The sequence below is a fragment of the Platichthys flesus genome, chromosome 2 (genome assembly GCF_949316205.1).
Source record: "Platichthys flesus chromosome 2, fPlaFle2.1, whole genome shotgun sequence".
Lineage (NCBI taxonomy): Eukaryota > Metazoa > Chordata > Actinopteri > Pleuronectiformes > Pleuronectidae > Platichthys > Platichthys flesus.
The window spans coordinates 22,224,491-22,241,602 of NC_084946.1; the positions used below are offsets into that span (position 1 = coordinate 22,224,491).

General features: G+C 40.6%; 2 protein-coding genes across 2 annotated transcripts; both read left to right on the forward strand.

Annotated features, from left to right (window-relative positions):
- Positions 1-370: 370 nt before the first annotated feature.
- rdh5 (retinol dehydrogenase 5 (11-cis/9-cis)) lies at positions 371-3,461 on the forward strand. Its single transcript, XM_062406193.1, has 6 exons — positions 371-458; positions 1,341-1,426; positions 1,539-1,861; positions 1,970-2,228; positions 2,793-2,956; positions 3,241-3,461. Exons 2-6 carry the CDS (start codon positions 1,395-1,397, stop codon positions 3,459-3,461), a joined length of 999 nt encoding a protein of 332 aa, XP_062262177.1. The 5' UTR covers positions 371-458; positions 1,341-1,394.
- A 979-nt stretch (positions 3,462-4,440) lies between these two features.
- Positions 4,441-15,768, forward strand: gls2b (glutaminase 2b (liver, mitochondrial)). The gene is made up of 18 exons (XM_062406228.1): positions 4,441-4,698; positions 5,165-5,264; positions 5,463-5,584; positions 8,013-8,142; positions 8,390-8,469; positions 9,056-9,219; positions 9,850-9,908; positions 10,590-10,622; positions 10,731-10,789; positions 10,945-11,011; positions 11,930-11,980; positions 12,067-12,243; positions 12,341-12,472; positions 13,015-13,107; positions 13,181-13,242; positions 13,457-13,533; positions 14,822-14,885; positions 15,453-15,768. The coding sequence occupies exons 1-18, from the start codon at positions 4,547-4,549 to the stop codon at positions 15,592-15,594; spliced, it is 1,764 nt and encodes a 587-aa protein (XP_062262212.1). The 5' UTR covers positions 4,441-4,546; the 3' UTR covers positions 15,595-15,768.
- The last annotated feature ends 1,344 nt before the right edge of the window (positions 15,769-17,112 follow it).

Sequence of the window (17,112 nt, forward strand, 5' to 3'; positions counted from 1 at the left end):
CACTGAATTCAATGAGCCAATGAGATTATACACATTTTTCAGGGTATACACAACGTTGGATAATCGCAAACATAAAGTATGTTACGCCTGCATTTACACACAGAGACATATCAGGCCCGGAAAGTTTGGCAAGATTTCTTCTCAACTGTTCGAGAGATTTTGGAAAGTAGTTAATGCTCTGTGACAAATAGGAATATGTCCAATAAATTCTTTGATATCCAAGTTTGCATATTGTAAAGGAAAGTCTCTTTGCAAGTCCAAAACACTTTTTGTCTTAAACACACACACACACACACACATTGTGGATTGGGGATTACCAATTGCGGACTTGTCTTAAGGGATAAACCAGAGGGATAAAGCCTCCCTCTGACCAGCCTCTGAGTTGGGACAGAAGAAACACCAGAAAGGGAAAGGGAAGAGGACGGGTCACTTCCATCACTTCTTGAAAAATACAAAAGGTAGGATATTACACTTTTTTATAAATATCTGTTTTATTACTGAATTACCATTATGTATTTTTGTCTTTCATGTATGCCGTGGCTCCGTTTTTTCTCTTCACAACATGGGTCTCTAATGGTGATGGTCACAATTTATCATACTGGGATCCAAATGTGTAGCTTGCAGCAAAGAATAATTCAGTTTTCAAAATAGGGTTTGTTATATCTAATCAAAGTGAAGTGATCGTTTATTATTATTTCATATTTTATATGTTCTTATCGATATATATTTCATAGTGTTATGAAGCAAAATGTAATATTCTTAACTTGAGCTGTAATTTTACAGGGTAATTAATTGTTGAACCGAACAGCAGAAGCATGGACACAGAACCTTATTTAAATCCACAGCCAATTTGAATATAATGGTTATTTTGAACCCTGTATGTATTTTATTCTGTTATTCTAATTAATAAGCCTGAGAAGTAATTGGTTTTCTGCAGTGAGCAGCTTAGGCAGCTCAGTCACGGGCCTTACACTTATGCTTCAAAACAATGCACCCCCTACCCCTCCTGCCCCTGCTCTCGTTCTCTCACAGATGCCTCTCTTTCATCCATAAGAGTCTTATCCAAAGATTTCTCATGTGCCCAAAGCAGTTCTGTATTACACTTACCTAAGGCCCTCAGTGAACAAACTCTTTGTTCTCCATAGTTATCAAAAAGGATCAACAGACCACATACTTAAAAACAAAACAGCTATATTACTATGAAATCAAGTAGGGATTTGATTATGGAAATGACTGGAACTTTTTCACGAGTATTTCCTCATTCTGTTCAAGTCCCTGAAAAGGAGATTTGGAAGTTGGCCGTGTCTCTGCACTAACTTTTGCTCAACGTGTTTTTTCAGCAGGCACCAAATCCTCCAGGTGACCCAAACCCCTCTTCTAGTCCTGGAAGCAGCATGGATACACAGATCATCTATGACCTTCTAGGGTAAGAAATACCAACGGGTCATTTTGGGCAATAATTTGAACATATTTAATATATTTTGACATTTTGTCTAAACCCACAAGATCTAATCGGTATAAATTCTCCTCTCTTTCAGGGAGTATGCTTGGTTGTACGTCTGCAGCACCTTTGCAGTGCTGTGGATTCTTGTGTGGCTGTACAGAGACAACCTGGAGATCGAGGAGATCACGGACAAGTACGTGTTTGTGAGCGGCTGCGACACCGGGTTTGGAAACCTGCTGTGTAAGAAGCTCGATCGCAAAGGTTTCCGAGTGCTGGCCGGCTGTCTCACAGAGAAGGGAGCTGATGATCTGAGGAGGCAGGCGGGCCCCTGTCTGAAGACGGTCCTCCTGGATGTGGGCAATCAGGACAGCATCCAGAAAGCCATGGAGTTCACCAAGAAGGAGGTTGGGGATAAGGGTGAGAGAGGACTTGCTTTATTTAGAAATAAGAGATAACTTTTAATTAAAGGCCATTCTCAACAAAAATATCATGTTCCCCCTCTATCTCCTCCATTCCCCTTTGTAGGCCTGTGGGGTATCGTGAACAACGCTGGACGCTCTCTGCCAATGGGCCCTTCAGAGTGGATGAAAGTGGAGGATTTTCACAGCATTTTGAAAGTCAACATGAACGGAGTGATCGGCATGACGATGACTTTCCTGCCCCTCATTAAAAAGGCTCGTGGCCGCATCGTAAATGTAGCGTCAGTGCTGGGCAGAGTGGCCGCTAACGGTGGAGGATACTGCATCTCCAAGTTTGCAGTGGAGTCTTTCTCCGACTGCCTCAGGTGAGAGTTACGACCCGATCCACAGACAGAAGCTCACTGCAACCCTCTGAGTACGGCAGAGTTCTGTTAAACACAGAGAAATTGTTTTGTGGATTTTCCTGTTGTTTAGAAGGGCCTCCAGTATATTCATATCATTAGGAGAAGAAGTTATACAAGGCGAACTCTTTATTGTGTATGAAATTTAGAGTGCAGACTGTAAACATTTGTAAACAGCCTGGCCACCACACGTGTTAAACCATAAAAGTTATAGAAATGAAAAGCAAATTTAAATGTTAAAATCTAAATAACACCAAAACCAAAAAAGCCAAACTATTATTTGTGTAATATTGATATTTTTGATAGCCTTACTACCAAACAACATTAAACAAAGTCTGGCAACCCAAACATTATTCATATCAATGACTTTTCACTGACCTTTAAGGCAGGAGTGAATTGATTATTAACCGTTATATGTTTCCACCTAAAAATCATTTACAAATTGTCCTTTCAGGGTAATGTTTGTCTTTTATTTATAGAATATGGAGACATATATATGTTAATCTACATGATCTTTACTGTACCCAGGAGAGATATAAACTACTTTGGAATCGATGTGTGCATCATCGAGCCGGGGTTCTTCAAGACAGCGGTGACGAGTCTCGAACCTCTCGAGAGGGAGCTGCATCGCTTGTGGAACCAGCTAAGCCCTGAAGTACAAGCCAGCTATGGCGACAAGTACCTGGACAAGTGTAAGTACACACCAGGCCACCGGATAGTATTTCAGTGGACTGTAGCACCTCATATTGACCTAGATTACCATTCAGCACAACAAATGAATCTGCCAAGGCACCAAAGTCCCCTTACAGTAAATATAAATACAGCAAATTGTAAACACTCACAGATGTTAGTCCCTAAATATGCCTGATCAATGTATTATCCCCCCCCCACCCCCGCCCCCATCTCACTTAGTACAAAGCACATGGTTGCACTGAAGATAAATGATTAGCCCTGTTTATGTGCTTCCTCTCGTCAGTCATCAAGGTCCAGCGTCTGATCATGAACGCTATCTGCGACACTGACCTCACTAAGGTGACCAGCTGCATGGAGCACGCTCTGACGTCGGCTCACCCCCGCACCAGATACAGCGCAGGCTGGGATGCCAAGCTTCTCTGGATCCCCCTCTCCTACATGCCTTCCTGTGTTGTTGATATTGGACTGAAGCTGGTGATGCCGCGTCCTGCAAAGAGCGTGTGACTCGTTGTGACCTGAAAAAAAACAGAAATCTATTCACAGTTATCAGCCCTTTCTTTCATTTCAATCGTGGCACTTTGATGAATTATATATATATAAATATATCTACCTGTAAATGCCTTTGTGTGCAACATCTGCTTGACACTTTGAGACAATACAAAATAAAAGAAAAATGCATTTGTACAATAAAATTTGCTGAATTAATATTTTGTCAATTATTTGTGTTCCTTTTTGTTTTGGAGGCCGAAATAACTTAAATTTACTGTTAAGAAAAAGTGTTTCAGAAACAAATAGAGGAAAAATCCAAAAGCCATCATGAGAAAAACTTTACCTGCATCACCTGGACCATGAAATATCCTCAGCAGGTAACACTGAGGGGAAGCATCACCATAATAGATCAGTTAGCTTTTTACATAAATTGAAAACTTTTGTGGAAGTTACTTTCAAGTTTTGAAATTGGCTGACTAAATGCTGAGTGGGCGGGACACCTGTGTGCTCCCCTCTGGTTTGTTGTTGGAGCTGTCACTTGACTGACAGCTGCAACGTGAGGGCCTGCAGCTGTCATACACTACACCCCCACCCACCACCCAACCCCTCACTGCTGCTTTCAAGTTCACATCGTAAAATGTTTTTTTTATTTTTCCAACAACTCACCTAATGATATATTGTGATTTCATATACACAACGTGCCCTTGATAATAAATCTATATTTTAAATCTAAATGTAAAATACACATGTTCAATTTAAGTGTCAACTGTTGAATCTAAATCGAAACACCAAATCTAAATTTGAAACACTAAATATAAATGTTCAATCTATTCCGTCCTGATCATTCATTGGATCTAAAGCCTGAGCAGTATATAATGTGTTGAACATCATGGAAATGTCATCATAATGATTCAACTACACAATCTCTAGATTCATTGCGTCACTTTCACATGGACAGGCCTTGTGGAAAGGTTAAATTCCCGACCGCACATGAAGGCAGCAGAACCGCAGATGCAGTCAGTGACCTGAGACGCATTTAAAAAAGAAACTGCTTTAAAAGTAACTGCTTCACCGGACTGTGGCTCCGGATCAGCCGCATCATGTTGTGTGTGAGGCCGCTGCGTCTGCTCTCCAACTCCGTACAACTCCTGAGGAACCCAGAAGCGGCGAGGAAGACATCGAACATCCAGGCAGGAGCATGTTGCCTGAGCTCCAGATCCACAACTGCTCATATAGATCATCATGTCAAAGTGTGAGTGTTTGGTGAAGAGCTGATCACCTGCTTGATACTGTGGGGGGGGGGTCCACACCTCCACCCTGCTGGAAGACAACAAGGTTTACACTCAGGAAATATTCACACACTTTATCCATGGATCCCCTCAGGTCAACCAAGGACTTATCTTATCGCGACTGCACTGGACAAATAGCTCACTTGTGCAAGATGAATAACTTAATTGATGTGTGTTTCCACCAAATCAGTGAATCAAACTTTATTTTCACAACAGAGTGTCGTGCAATGCTGTCGACTTACAACTAGACCGGTTGTGTTTTGGTTTATTTTGCACAAAGCTATAGTGACACACACAATTTAAAAGGATTTCAAATTGTGTGTGTCACTAAAGCTTTGTTAGATAACGCTATCAATAGAAACATTTTGTATAGAAACACTCAAAACAGCTTGAATTCTTCTTTTACGAGGTTACCTTTCTCTTTACCAGGGATGTGCACTCACGGTCTCTCAGCTCCGGAGTGGACGACATGCTTTTCTACGCCATCACAGAGGGAAAGGACCAAGTTCCCATCTCGCACTTTACCTCAGTGAGTAACCTGACAACATCCTGTTTGTCTGCTGCTTGTAACAAAGACTTTAAATGAAGATTTTTCTCCACTTCGTCCAACTGTACGAATAAAATGAAGCCAAAATGTCTGCTATACGGGCGCCGCCATCTTTTTATATAGTCAATGTTTAGTATACAAAACTTCTACTGTATCTGTGGTTTCCATCTCTGTTCGCAGGCCCTGAGGAGAACTGGCCTCCATCCGTCCGACCCTCGTCTGAAGGACTGCATGGAGAAGCTTCGACAGGCCGTGAATGACTCTGCTGGTGAGGCCATGATGGACAGGGACCTTTTCCACAGGTGAGACGGCAGCAGATTGGAATTATCTCTATAGCTCCTGTCAAACACACACAGTGGAGGTCGCCATGTTTTTTACCGTAGCCCAGACTGGACAAACTTAATACCTTTTTTGAGTTTTTATGACAACTGAACGCCACAGGTTCTCTATTATGTTTCGAAGGGGCGGGTGAGGTGAGGATCATTCAGCTGCGACATGCCACTTCACCACTAGATGTCACCAAATTCTACGCACTTTACCTTTTAACCAATAACACAGACTTGCCAACTGACCCAAGATGTGAGATTAAATAGAAATCAATGAATAGAAAATGACAGTGCTGTGATTAAGTCGTTTGGCTGCTGCAGAGACTTTATAGTTTCCACTGACCTTTTTCACGCCGGCTACTAAAGTACCTTCTATATCTGGACACCTCATCTTGTGCAATGATTGGTGTAAATGCATCGTGATCTGACTGGGATTTTGGAAGTAGCCTGCCTCGCATTGTTTTCAGATTTTAGGAAAGTGTAAACACAATCCCTACAATGTGTCGACATCACCTTAGCTCAAATTACACACATGAGGGTTTTGATCCAGAGATTAAACAGATCCGATCTGAAACGTATCTCGTAAATACAAGGTGGAAACTTATAACCTATCTGGATATAGATCACACTTTAATGTCTGTTCTGGGGGGGGGGGGTGTTGATTAAACTGTACCTTCACTACAAGAGGGTTTTGATGTCGTGTCCCACAGATAAATATGCCATTGTTCAGTTACCCATCATGTGGTGTGGGTTTATTTTTTTTCTTCCTTTTTGGAGAAAATAAGAATTGATTTCCCATTTTCACACAAGGTGATGGACTGAAAACACAGCAGATGATCAAACACGGGAACACAAAGTGCATCTTTAATGAGAAACGCTGTCTGAACGCAGCGGATTCAGTCACAGAGCTGACGGGAAATATCACCAGAGATTCCTCTCACTCTGTTTCCTGTTTCTTAGAGCGCCGCCTCGCGCCGCAGAATTGACATCCATCTCACCGCCAACTGTCTCATGGTGTTTTGTTTTCCATTCACCACCCTGTGAAGTCGTGACACCAAACTATTTTTAGTCTGACCTTCTCACAACAATCCATTGTAATGAAGGATTTGTTGTGTGTGACTTGCTGCGTGATTATCTCTCCGCTTGTTTCTCCCCCTGGTCCCTCTTTTTTATTAATTCCTTTGTCCTCCCCGACTTTACCTCACGGATAAGAGGTGATTCATGTCTATTTTAAATTTAGGATTACAAATGTGAAGGAGGTTAGAACCACTAAAGACTGAGAACACATGTATGATGTGATGTAGTCAAATGCAGCACTTGACGATTCCAATGCTAAGTGTCTGAAACGTATTGATTTAATGCTGTTGTCGTTTTATTAGTTCAGACAGAAAGGGCATGTTACCAACTTTAAACCTTATCCTCCCCACAATGTGAAGGTCTGGAAATATTTCAATCTATTAGATATTTGCTTCCAGATAGTAACACAGCAAAATGAGTAATTTAGCTCGACAGTAAAAGCTATGATATGCACAGATATGTCTAATGCTATTTTAGTTGATTATCCTGTAGGCGGCCTGTGGTGTAAGAAAATAAAAATCCTCTGTATTTACCATCATTCTGATGAAAGCATGTTGCTCAGGCCGATCTCTCTTAGCTGCTCTGCGCTCCCACAGAGAACAAGGATATTACAATGACTTACATTCATTTCCTGGAGACTTACTCTAAAACTCAACAATAACAACTTCCTACCCAATGCTAACCCTGCTGTGAACTTAACCTTAAGCTAACCTCACCCTAGCGTGTCCTCAAACTTTACCTTTGGAATACGTGTCCCCACAATATGTCACTGTGAGAACATGTTAAGGTCCCCACAACAAGAGTAAAACCAAGACCACACACACACACTAAACATATACTATAAAAAACATGTTATTGTAAATTTAAAGTCTCTGCAGCATCACTGTAATATTCTATTCATTCATCTGAAGTCCTGAGAAACTGTCTGTAAACCTCACATCTCTGGTCAGTTGGCGTGTCTGTGTTTTTGGTTAAGGTACAATAAGTATAATATGGTGACATCTAGTGGTGAAGTTGCATGTTGCAGCAGGATAACCCTAACCTTGCCCTCTCCTTCCAAACACGACAGAGAACCTGTGGCACCCTTCAGTTGTCACAAAAACTCAAAGGTGTTTAGTTTGTCCAGTCTGGGCTACTGTGAAAAACATGGCCGCCTCCCTAGAGAGGATCCGCTCCTATGTAAATATAAAGTACAATTTAGATGAAACACACTAGGGAAAACATCACTAAGATTATTTTATATTAAATATCTGCCGATGGATCCCGTTCACCTAAGTCTTACACACTGGACCTTTAACTCACCCCTGCTCTGTTGATGTTCTTTCAGATGTGCTAGTGGAAACATTGTCCTGCTGATCCAGGCCTTCAGGAAGAAGTTCATCATCCCCGAGTTTGATACATTCGCACAGAAAATAAATGAAATCTACAAGAGAGTAGGAAATCAAACTGATGGGAAGGTGTGTGTGCAGCATCTGTTCATTGTTTCTTTCTCAGACATGGAAATCATAATCTAGAATCTTTTTATTTAGCTATTGAGGAACCTTTGGCAGAAAATGCACACTGTAAAAATCCTGACTGTGTCCCGCTTCTACAAAATATTTTTTTACTAACATCTTCACTCCTGCCAAGCCTTTACTTTAGACACTTGTTTCTGAATCTTAAATCATGTGATCTCACTGTTACTGTTTCCCTTGTGAATCCTAGGTTGCAGACTACATCCCCCAGCTCGCCAAATTCAGCCCAGAACTCTGGGGCGTGTCTTTGTGCACAGTGGACGGCCAGAGGTAGGAGTTACAGACTCATACTCAACAAAATAATAATATAATAATAATAATAATAATATATATATATATAATATAATAATACTAATATAATAGTAACTTTATTTGTATAGCTCTTATCTAAACAAGGTCACCAAAAGGTTCATTCAGTCTAAGATCAAGAGCTGTCGATCGTATAAAACCATCTTCCTTTGCAGATTGAGGTTTTTTATTTTCACCACTGAATTATATTTATGTTTAAAATCTAAAGGATATTTCTCCATGCTGCCTCGAAAGTTGAAAATGATTTGAATGATGCTGAGAAACAATGTGGCCGAAAGCTCTCAGCTACTCTATGGATCTAAATGATGAGATTATTATTAGTCTATAAATTTATTGTTTTAAATTTCAATCATTCCAGTTTTTGAGTAGTACTTCCCCCTTTTCTATTAGTACAAATCAATGATGTGAAGTAACAAGACACTGATCCTCAAACTGCCCAGTGCTGCTGCTGAGTGATATGATGTTGTGACTGTGGTGTAACTGGGTGGACTGGGTGTGATATATTCAGATTCTTTGCTTTTTTAATTTGTATAAATTTATCCTTCAGACACTCGGTGGGTGACACCAAGCAGCCGTTCTGCCTGCAGTCCTGTGTGAAGCTCCTGCAGTACGCCATCGCCGTCCACCAGGCGGGAACGGAGAGGGTTCACCAATATGTGGGCATGGAGCCCAGCGGACTCAAGTTCAACATGCTGTCACTTGATGATGAAGGTGTGTGAGGCCTCTTCACTGTAGGGTTACATCACAGACCTTGATACTATACTCTGGTTCTGGAAAATAAGCCTATGTGGAAATACCTGAAACTTTTATTCTCTCCAATGACCAGCAGAGGGCGCCTCTATTGGCTGCTAAAATAAGTTACTTTCTATTGAAATTATTCATGACGTCAGGAAATATTTATTCGAGTTTGAGTTTATGGTCTTAATCTTTTTATTTAATTGAGAGATAATTTAAAAAAGCTTGAATTGTATTGTATTTAGCTTATTTGTGTTTTTCACATCTATGACTTGTTCACAATGCTACTGAATCGCATTTAAAACAACAGACTGCTACTGACGTCCAAATCCTTCTAATGTGTTGTTTGGTCTGCACCTCAGTATGTTCAGAAGATGCTTCATACACACTGAAGACAACATGCATAACATAACACAACACACAGCAGGTCCCTTCAAGAGTGAATGAATTCTTCTGTATTTGGTTCATATCCAACCCTGTGTTGGGTTGGATATGAACCAGCAGAAGAATCCCAATGAACTTGACTTGATTCATGGAAAGAAAACTCCCATTTTCCAGCAAACTCCTCATCCACACTGAGCCTTATCTTGTCGTCCTCTCCTGCAGATAAGCCCCACAACCCGATGGTGAATGCTGGAGCCATAGTGATCAGCTCTCTTATCAAGGTAAACACGCAGTGCAGGCCGCTGTGTGAAAGTTGAATCAGCGCAGTGAATCACTCTCCCTCCAGTAAAAGTCACAGACACAAAAATATAACTGTCAACTTGGAGGTGCATATATATATAAAAAAAAATAAAATAAAAAAAAATTCTTTTAATTTAAAGAAAAAACCTTTCCTACACCTTCTTCTCGTGTTTTATTCTAAATGATCCCGTGTATCCCGGTAATGTGTCGTGCGTGTCCGGGTTTAGAGCCGGCAGGACTCTGAGTGAGTCCGTTGTTGTGATGATGATCATTAACGACAAAGCCTGGGGCGGGAAATGTCTTTCAGCAGCAGGAGCAAATGTACGAATACAACATCAGAGGCTGCTGATGGAGTATTTGGCATGTTCAGGTTGTGTTACCAGAAAAAACTGGGATTAGAATCGTCTTTTTTTTTTTTTTTTAAGCTTGTTTTCGTGAAATTCTTCAAGACATCTACCTGAACTCTGTTTTATAATCTCCTCCTGGTTCCCCTGTCAATGCACCAGCTGATAAACCGATGTTGAGTTGTGCAATCACCGACGCATTCATGTGCTGTTTCACATGGTGTAATTGGCCAAGCTGAAGTCCCACGCATTGTTCATGAATGAATGTGGCAATCACGATATTTCTATATGAACCCTTTTCTCTCACTCTGTTTTCAGCCTTGTTCAAATAAGGCCGACAAGTTTGACTATGTGAGTATCTTTCCTCTTTGTTAAAACCATGAATTTCAAACTGTGGCATGATGTTTTTACTGTGCTCACAGACGCAGCAGTGAACATAAAACCCTTCTATTTGCTTAGGTTATGGAGTTTGTGAAGAAGATGGCCGGCCAAGAATACGTTGGATTCAGCAACGCCACGTGAGTGCACTGTCAACCATTTTGAGATATTGTATTGTTTAAATATCTTGGTTTAACAAATCTGAGTTCCGAGATCAGGCCTTGGCAGATTGCCTGTCCGCCGCCCCATTGCATTATTGATGTTTCGGTATCGACCCCTTCTGCTCGTCTCTCAGGTTCCAGTCAGAAAAGGAAACGGGCAACAGAAATTTTGCCATCGGATATTACATGAAAGAGAAGAAGGTCAGTCACAGGACGTTTTCTTGCTGCGTTAAAATCGGTGGGATTATGAATTATTAGTTTCTCTACTCTTACATCTGTGTTCAGGTGAAATAAGACGATTAACACATTTTATTATTGATGGATTGGTCTATTAAAAAAAACTGAAACCCTAAAAAACGACCATAACAATTCCCCTAAAGCCACAGTGACGTCTTTCAATGTCTCTGTAAATATGCCCAATGATAAAATGGAGAAAAGCAGAAAATCCACTCACAGGAGAAGCTCAGGCCAGAGAATGTTTAGCTTTTTGCAAGAATACATGAAACTAAATGATTATTTAAATCATTTTTGAGCACCTAAATCATCAAATCATTAATTGTAACCAAATTTACAAAAGCAATACAATAAGGTAATATTTTGAAAAGCTAGATATTATTTTTGTTTGGTGAAACATATTTTCTAAATAAGTATTTTTTTCAATAACGGAGGAAAACCCCCGATCACTTGCTATATTATATTTTCTTTCAGATTCTTTCTTTTGATTTTTAAGCCTAATTATCTGTAACGATAGAATACAACAAAATCGTTTCTAGAATGTTATTTTTTTTAATGTTTCCAGTTAAATATTAAACATGAATATTTCATCCATTGTTGTTGCCATCATCAGTTTGCTCGTCTAATCATCTTTAAGCTCAACTAAACTCCATCTGTGCAGATTCTCCCTATGCATATTTCATATATTACCCTCCATGCATCAACACATTTCCCACTTATTGCAGTTATGTGTGAACTTTTGACCCTGGGAGGAGCTGTGTTGTAGAAGGTGCCAGAATGAGACAGAGCTTTATTAACTGGTTTAGATATCTTGATTTTCTGGTAGAATAGTACAATGGTTTTCTGTCAGTCAAATAATCATGTTGATAATATTTAATTCAACAGTGTTTTCCACCAGGAGCAGATATGATCGATGCCCTAGATTTCTACTTCCAGGTAAATGTCATGAATAGAACATTTCATTTAACAATTCTTATTTCAAATGAAAAACATGTCCACCCATGAACGGTTTCTGCTCTCAGCTCTGCTCCATCGAGGTGACGTGTGAGTCAGGGAGTGTCATGGCGGCCACTCTGGCCAACGGGGGAATTTGTCCGATTACTGGAAAGCATGTCCTGAGTGCGGAGGCTGTGAGGAACACTCTGAGTCTCATGCACTCGTGTGGCATGTATGACTTCTCTGGACAGATGGCGTTTCACGTGAGTAACACAAGACGGGGCCACTCCACCACTAACCCTCTCACACAAATCAATGCCATTATCACACTGAAGGAAATACTGTGTTTCCCTCCCTCAGGTGGGCTTACCGGCCAAGTCGGGCGTGTCTGGTGCGATACTGCTGGTGATTCCCAACGTGATGGGAGTGATGTGTTGGTCTCCTCCACTGGACAGAGTGGGCAACAGCGTCCGGGGAATAAACTTCTGTGAGGCAAGAGCGAGACACACACTCCGCCTGTACATTCTTTTTGTAGATTTGTACCAAGGCAACAAAATCTGAAAGTTGTGAGCTCAGACATTTAATATCTTCAAGATGAAAAAAAAATGCAATGGAATACATCATGGTGACTGGGAAGCAACCATTAGCTTTTACATGCCTGTGTCATGCATTGTGTTTCCGTTTTTTGTTAACGGCCAATTTGAGCTGAAGCGAGACGTTCACTGCTGTGAAGGAGAGGGATGTCAGGCTGAGAGGAATTAAAAAGTTTATGTAATGTTTAAATATACATAACACAAGAAATTGCAGGAATTTTTTGTTTTTATTGATCGCCCACAAAAAGGAAGGTAAAAAATTCTTCCCAAATGAAAGAACATTTGAGTCCAGCATTGTGTCTGTGACCTTCTAGGTTGAAGTTTTCAGTTGTATCTTTAGTTATACTGGTGGTTTTCAACACATTATTTTGTCTTAAAACATAAGAAAACTCCTGAAGCATTTTCCTCTTAAACTCAATAAAAACTGTATCTTTCCCTCAGGAGCTTGTGTCGCTTTTTAATTTCCACAACTACGACAACTTGAGGCACTTTGTGAAGAAGCAGGATCCTCGCAGGCAGGACGGGGACGACAGGGTGAGCTGCTTCAACCGGTTTGTTGATTTTTAGATAAAAAGTGCTTCCTTATGTTTCTCCTGTGTGTTTACAGAACAAGTCTGTTTTCAACTTGATGTTCGCTGCCTACAGTGGAGACGTGTCGGCCCTGAGAAGGTTCAGTTCATCACCTGTGTGTCTCATAAATGAGCTAGTACTGTCTCATATACAAATGTGTAATTTCTGTATTTATCTCTATCTGGTTTGCCTTAAAAGATATGTTTTAATTCCTCATACTGCTCGTTGATTAGCTCAAATATAAAAGCAAAGCTAAGAAATACTAAAATCTATATATAAATCTATTTGTGAACTGTTCTTTTATTTACTTCAGGTTTGCTCTCTCGTCCATGGACATGGATCTCAAAGACTATGACTCTCGGACAGCTCTACATGTGGCTGCAGCAGAAGGTGAGACCAACATGTACTGTGTCATCTGTGCCTCTTCAGTTTTAGTTTAATGAAAGACCAATGCAAGCTTCTCAAATGAACTATACAAAGCGTTTCTGTATCCGGAAATAAACATTCCGGCACAACAATAAAATATGAAAAATATGAGATTATAACAATTAATTTGGAATAAAATGTGTTGCTATATTTATCTTATAAACTGTTTCTTAGTCCTGTTACTACATTTTAACGGCCTTGCACACCATCCACACATGGTTTCACCCTTTCTGTCTGATCCTGTGGACTTCGTCTGTGGACATTTCTTTTTGGGAGGTTGAAGAATTCCACCTTTTATCTCTGTCATTCATCGAGGAATTCATGAATTCTTGTTTCAGTGCATCATGAAAAAGAAATGGAATTGAGGCTTGATATATTCAAGTTTATCCATAAACTTTATTATTTATAACTATGAATAAAAGGAAGAGACAAACACAACAAAAATAATTTAAGGTTGTATAAAGAAAATAGAATTATGTCTCTCCTGAGACACGTTGACCACCGGGCGGCGCTCTACTTGTTCAGCTGCAGATTACAGCTTCCCTCTTAATGAGGAGCGGTTGTCACAGCAACACAAGAGCACATTAGTCACACTAATTTATTTCCAGAGATAATTATAATTTGCTGTCATTGTCAGAAACGAGAACCACAATGTATAACTCTGACTCTCTGTAACATTATTTTTATCTCTGTGTGTCATCTGGAATCTAGAGTGTGTCTGTGAGCGACGCACACGCAGAGATACACACTTGTTGAGTTATTTGTTTTGACGCTCACCAGTGTAATGAGGTCTCGCTCCATTTGTTTCCATGATTAACTGCAGAGGTTCAGTTCCTCGGGCTGACTTTACACAAGACCACTAATTAATCAACTCACTTACACTCACACTGCTGCGCCATATGGACCATTGTGTGTCTCCTGTTGTGGTTTTGAATTCTGTCCCGGTGCAGATTGAATGCTCCGCTGCAGCGTCTTCTTCAGTCACATTCTTTTTCACATACTGAGGTGTGAGCGAGTCATTTGTTTAGATCATTACAAAAAAAAGGAATAATATACCTAAATCTGATTCTGAGTCAGCTGGTGAGCGCAGGAGCATATGTTTTTATTTTTAAAAGCTTTATTTGTTTGTCTGGGATATTTTTCCTCTCCCACAATTCGTCACATTGTTCCATTTATTTTTGACACCAGTATGGCGTCGTCTTTATTTGTTTGCCGCTGATGAGAAACTGTTATAACTCCTGTTTATTCTCAGGTCACATCGACGCTGTGGTGTTTCTGACTGAAACCTGCAAAGTGAATCCGTTTGTAAAGGACAGGTGAGATCAGCATCTTTAAGGTCTTCTTCACAGCTCCTTATATAATCAGAATCAAATCATTTTGGCTGTCCTTTATTTTGCAGACAGTATTTAGAGGCATTTTATTTCCTATATCGATCTCCTGTGGTGATGCTGGTTGTAGTTGTCTTTCTGAATCTGTAAAAGTGACCTGTAGATATTGAGCCAGGAAGAGAAAAGACCTGCCGCAGGATTCACTCCACAGAACCCTGACGCCACGGCTGCTGCACAAAGAGCTGTTCACCTGTTTATTCAAAGATTATTGGTTTTGAACGTATTGCGAATACACAAGTATGTGTAGAGAATTAGATGAGCAGTTCTGTAGACACGTGAGCCACATACACACACACATATCATAAAATAGATATATCTAACAGCAAGCCATAAAAAAATAGATTAACATATTGCCTATAAGGTTTAATTGAATTAATGCCTTCTGCAAAGTGAACCTTTGATCTTAAGTTCTCTCTACCGTTGTTTGAAAACTTTGCTCCATGATCCAACGGCTGAATTCCCTCCTCATCGCGACCTTCACCTCTCGCTGTGCAGGTGGGGGAACCTGCCGGTGGACGACGCCATGCAGTTCGGACACGACGACGCCGTGAAGCTGCTGAAGGACTATCAGCAGCGAACGCAGCACACCGGGGCCGAGCACTCGCCGAAGCTGGGCACCATCGAGGGCATGGTGTGATGGTGTGATGGCGTGATGGTGTCAGGGCCGCCGTGACACCTGTTGATGTTATCTGTGGCATTGATAGAGGAATATCGATCGACCCGTGCCGATCTTTTCCATCTCTGTGAATTAACTATGCAAACTGGAGTTTGCAGCAGCAGCAAAGTCCGTTCATTTGATTAGAAGGGGGGGGGGGGGGGGAACTGTTGTGCTTTTTCTAACTTATACCAACTGCACCTTTTACTGTTTCTTTTTCTATTCTCTTATTTGATGATGTTGACAACTGGATTCTACATGATCCCAGTAAAACTCACAGGAGGTTCATTGTATATGTTTCGTTGTTAAGCTGTAAATACTTGAGCTGGACCCCTGATACACAGATGAATGATTGTTTAAATATTTATACACATCTTAACCTGACATCAACTAAGATAATTTGTGTTGTAGAATATGTTGATGTTGAACACATGCATTAAACATGTTTTTTATTAGATTATATTTCATCTGCCGCCTGCAGTTTAACTTCCTTTTGATTTCATGAGGTTAGTCAAAGCACCGTGCAGGCAGCGATTTAAAATATTAAGCAGGATCCACTAAATTCACCTGAATACATGAGGATGAAGCAGCGGGGGGGGGGGGGGGGGGGGAACCTCAGCTGAACTGCTTTATATGCTGCTATCAGAAGTGTGTGTTTGCATATGTTTATATGAAACTGTAAAATAAAGGAATAAGAGCTATTCAGTTGTGGCTGCAGTGAATAAAACATGCTGAGTCATGGCAAGAACGTTTGAACTGAGTTGCTGTGTTTGTTATTATTATTAATTTGAAGTCACTACATTTTGACAGACTGTTTCTTTACGTGCCCTGTAGCCAATATACAGGTGGAGATCATTGTTGCATACAAAATACACATGTACCAGTTTTTATTTTCTATCCAGCAGGTGGCCCTCTACCCTCACCGAACAAATGTATGTGAACTTAACCGGTGAAGCCACAGCATCCATTACACTGAACAGGACGGGAGCATTAATAAACAGGACAGACTTTATATCAGAGCGACCTGACCTGCTGCCACCTCCACACTTTGTCCTGACGCCACCTTCCTCCTCTGCAGCAGCATGCAGGAAGTCCTGCTTCAGCCAACAGGCGAACCTCCACCAGCTAATGAGAAACCACACTCTGACTAAATATTTTCAAATACAGATTTATCCTGCTATTTGGATTTGACTCCTGCAGGTGAAAGGCCTCTTCGGAATTATATAAGACTAATGTTATTGTGAACTTTAAATGACAAAAACAACAAAGAGGTGAACCTGCTGCCTGTGCTTTATTGATTATGTGGCAGTTTACTGTTAAAGCAAATATTCTCCATTTACTCTAAGACATTGGACAACAACCATTCACTCGCAATCACTATCTTGTGGATGTGGATAAAAACAGTAAGATGCTGGGGAGGCATCAGATTGTGCTGTCTGGATGGGGGATTGCTAAAAACCATGTTGCTAAAAAAGTGAATTTACTACATTTTACGACATC

Bases quoted from the DNA above. Each gene is read 5' to 3' on its own strand.
- rdh5 (XM_062406193.1), top strand. From the start codon at position 1,395: ATGGATACACAGATCATCTATGACCTTCTAGG. The intron at 2,229-2,792 runs GTGAGAGTTACG...TACTGTACCCAG, and splicing joins TCTTTCTCCGACTGCCTCAG to GAGAGATATAAACTACTTTG. The intron at 2,957-3,240 runs GTAAGTACACAC...TCCTCTCGTCAG, and splicing joins CGACAAGTACCTGGACAAGT to TCATCAAGGTCCAGCGTCTG.
- gls2b (XM_062406228.1), top strand. From the start codon at position 4,547: ATGTTGTGTGTGAGGCCGCTGCGTCTGCTCTCCAACTCCGTACAACTC. The intron at 8,143-8,389 runs GTGTGTGTGCAG...TGTGAATCCTAG, and splicing joins GAAATCAAACTGATGGGAAG to GTTGCAGACTACATCCCCCA. The intron at 14,886-15,452 runs GTGAGATCAGCA...CTCGCTGTGCAG, and splicing joins AATCCGTTTGTAAAGGACAG to GTGGGGGAACCTGCCGGTGG.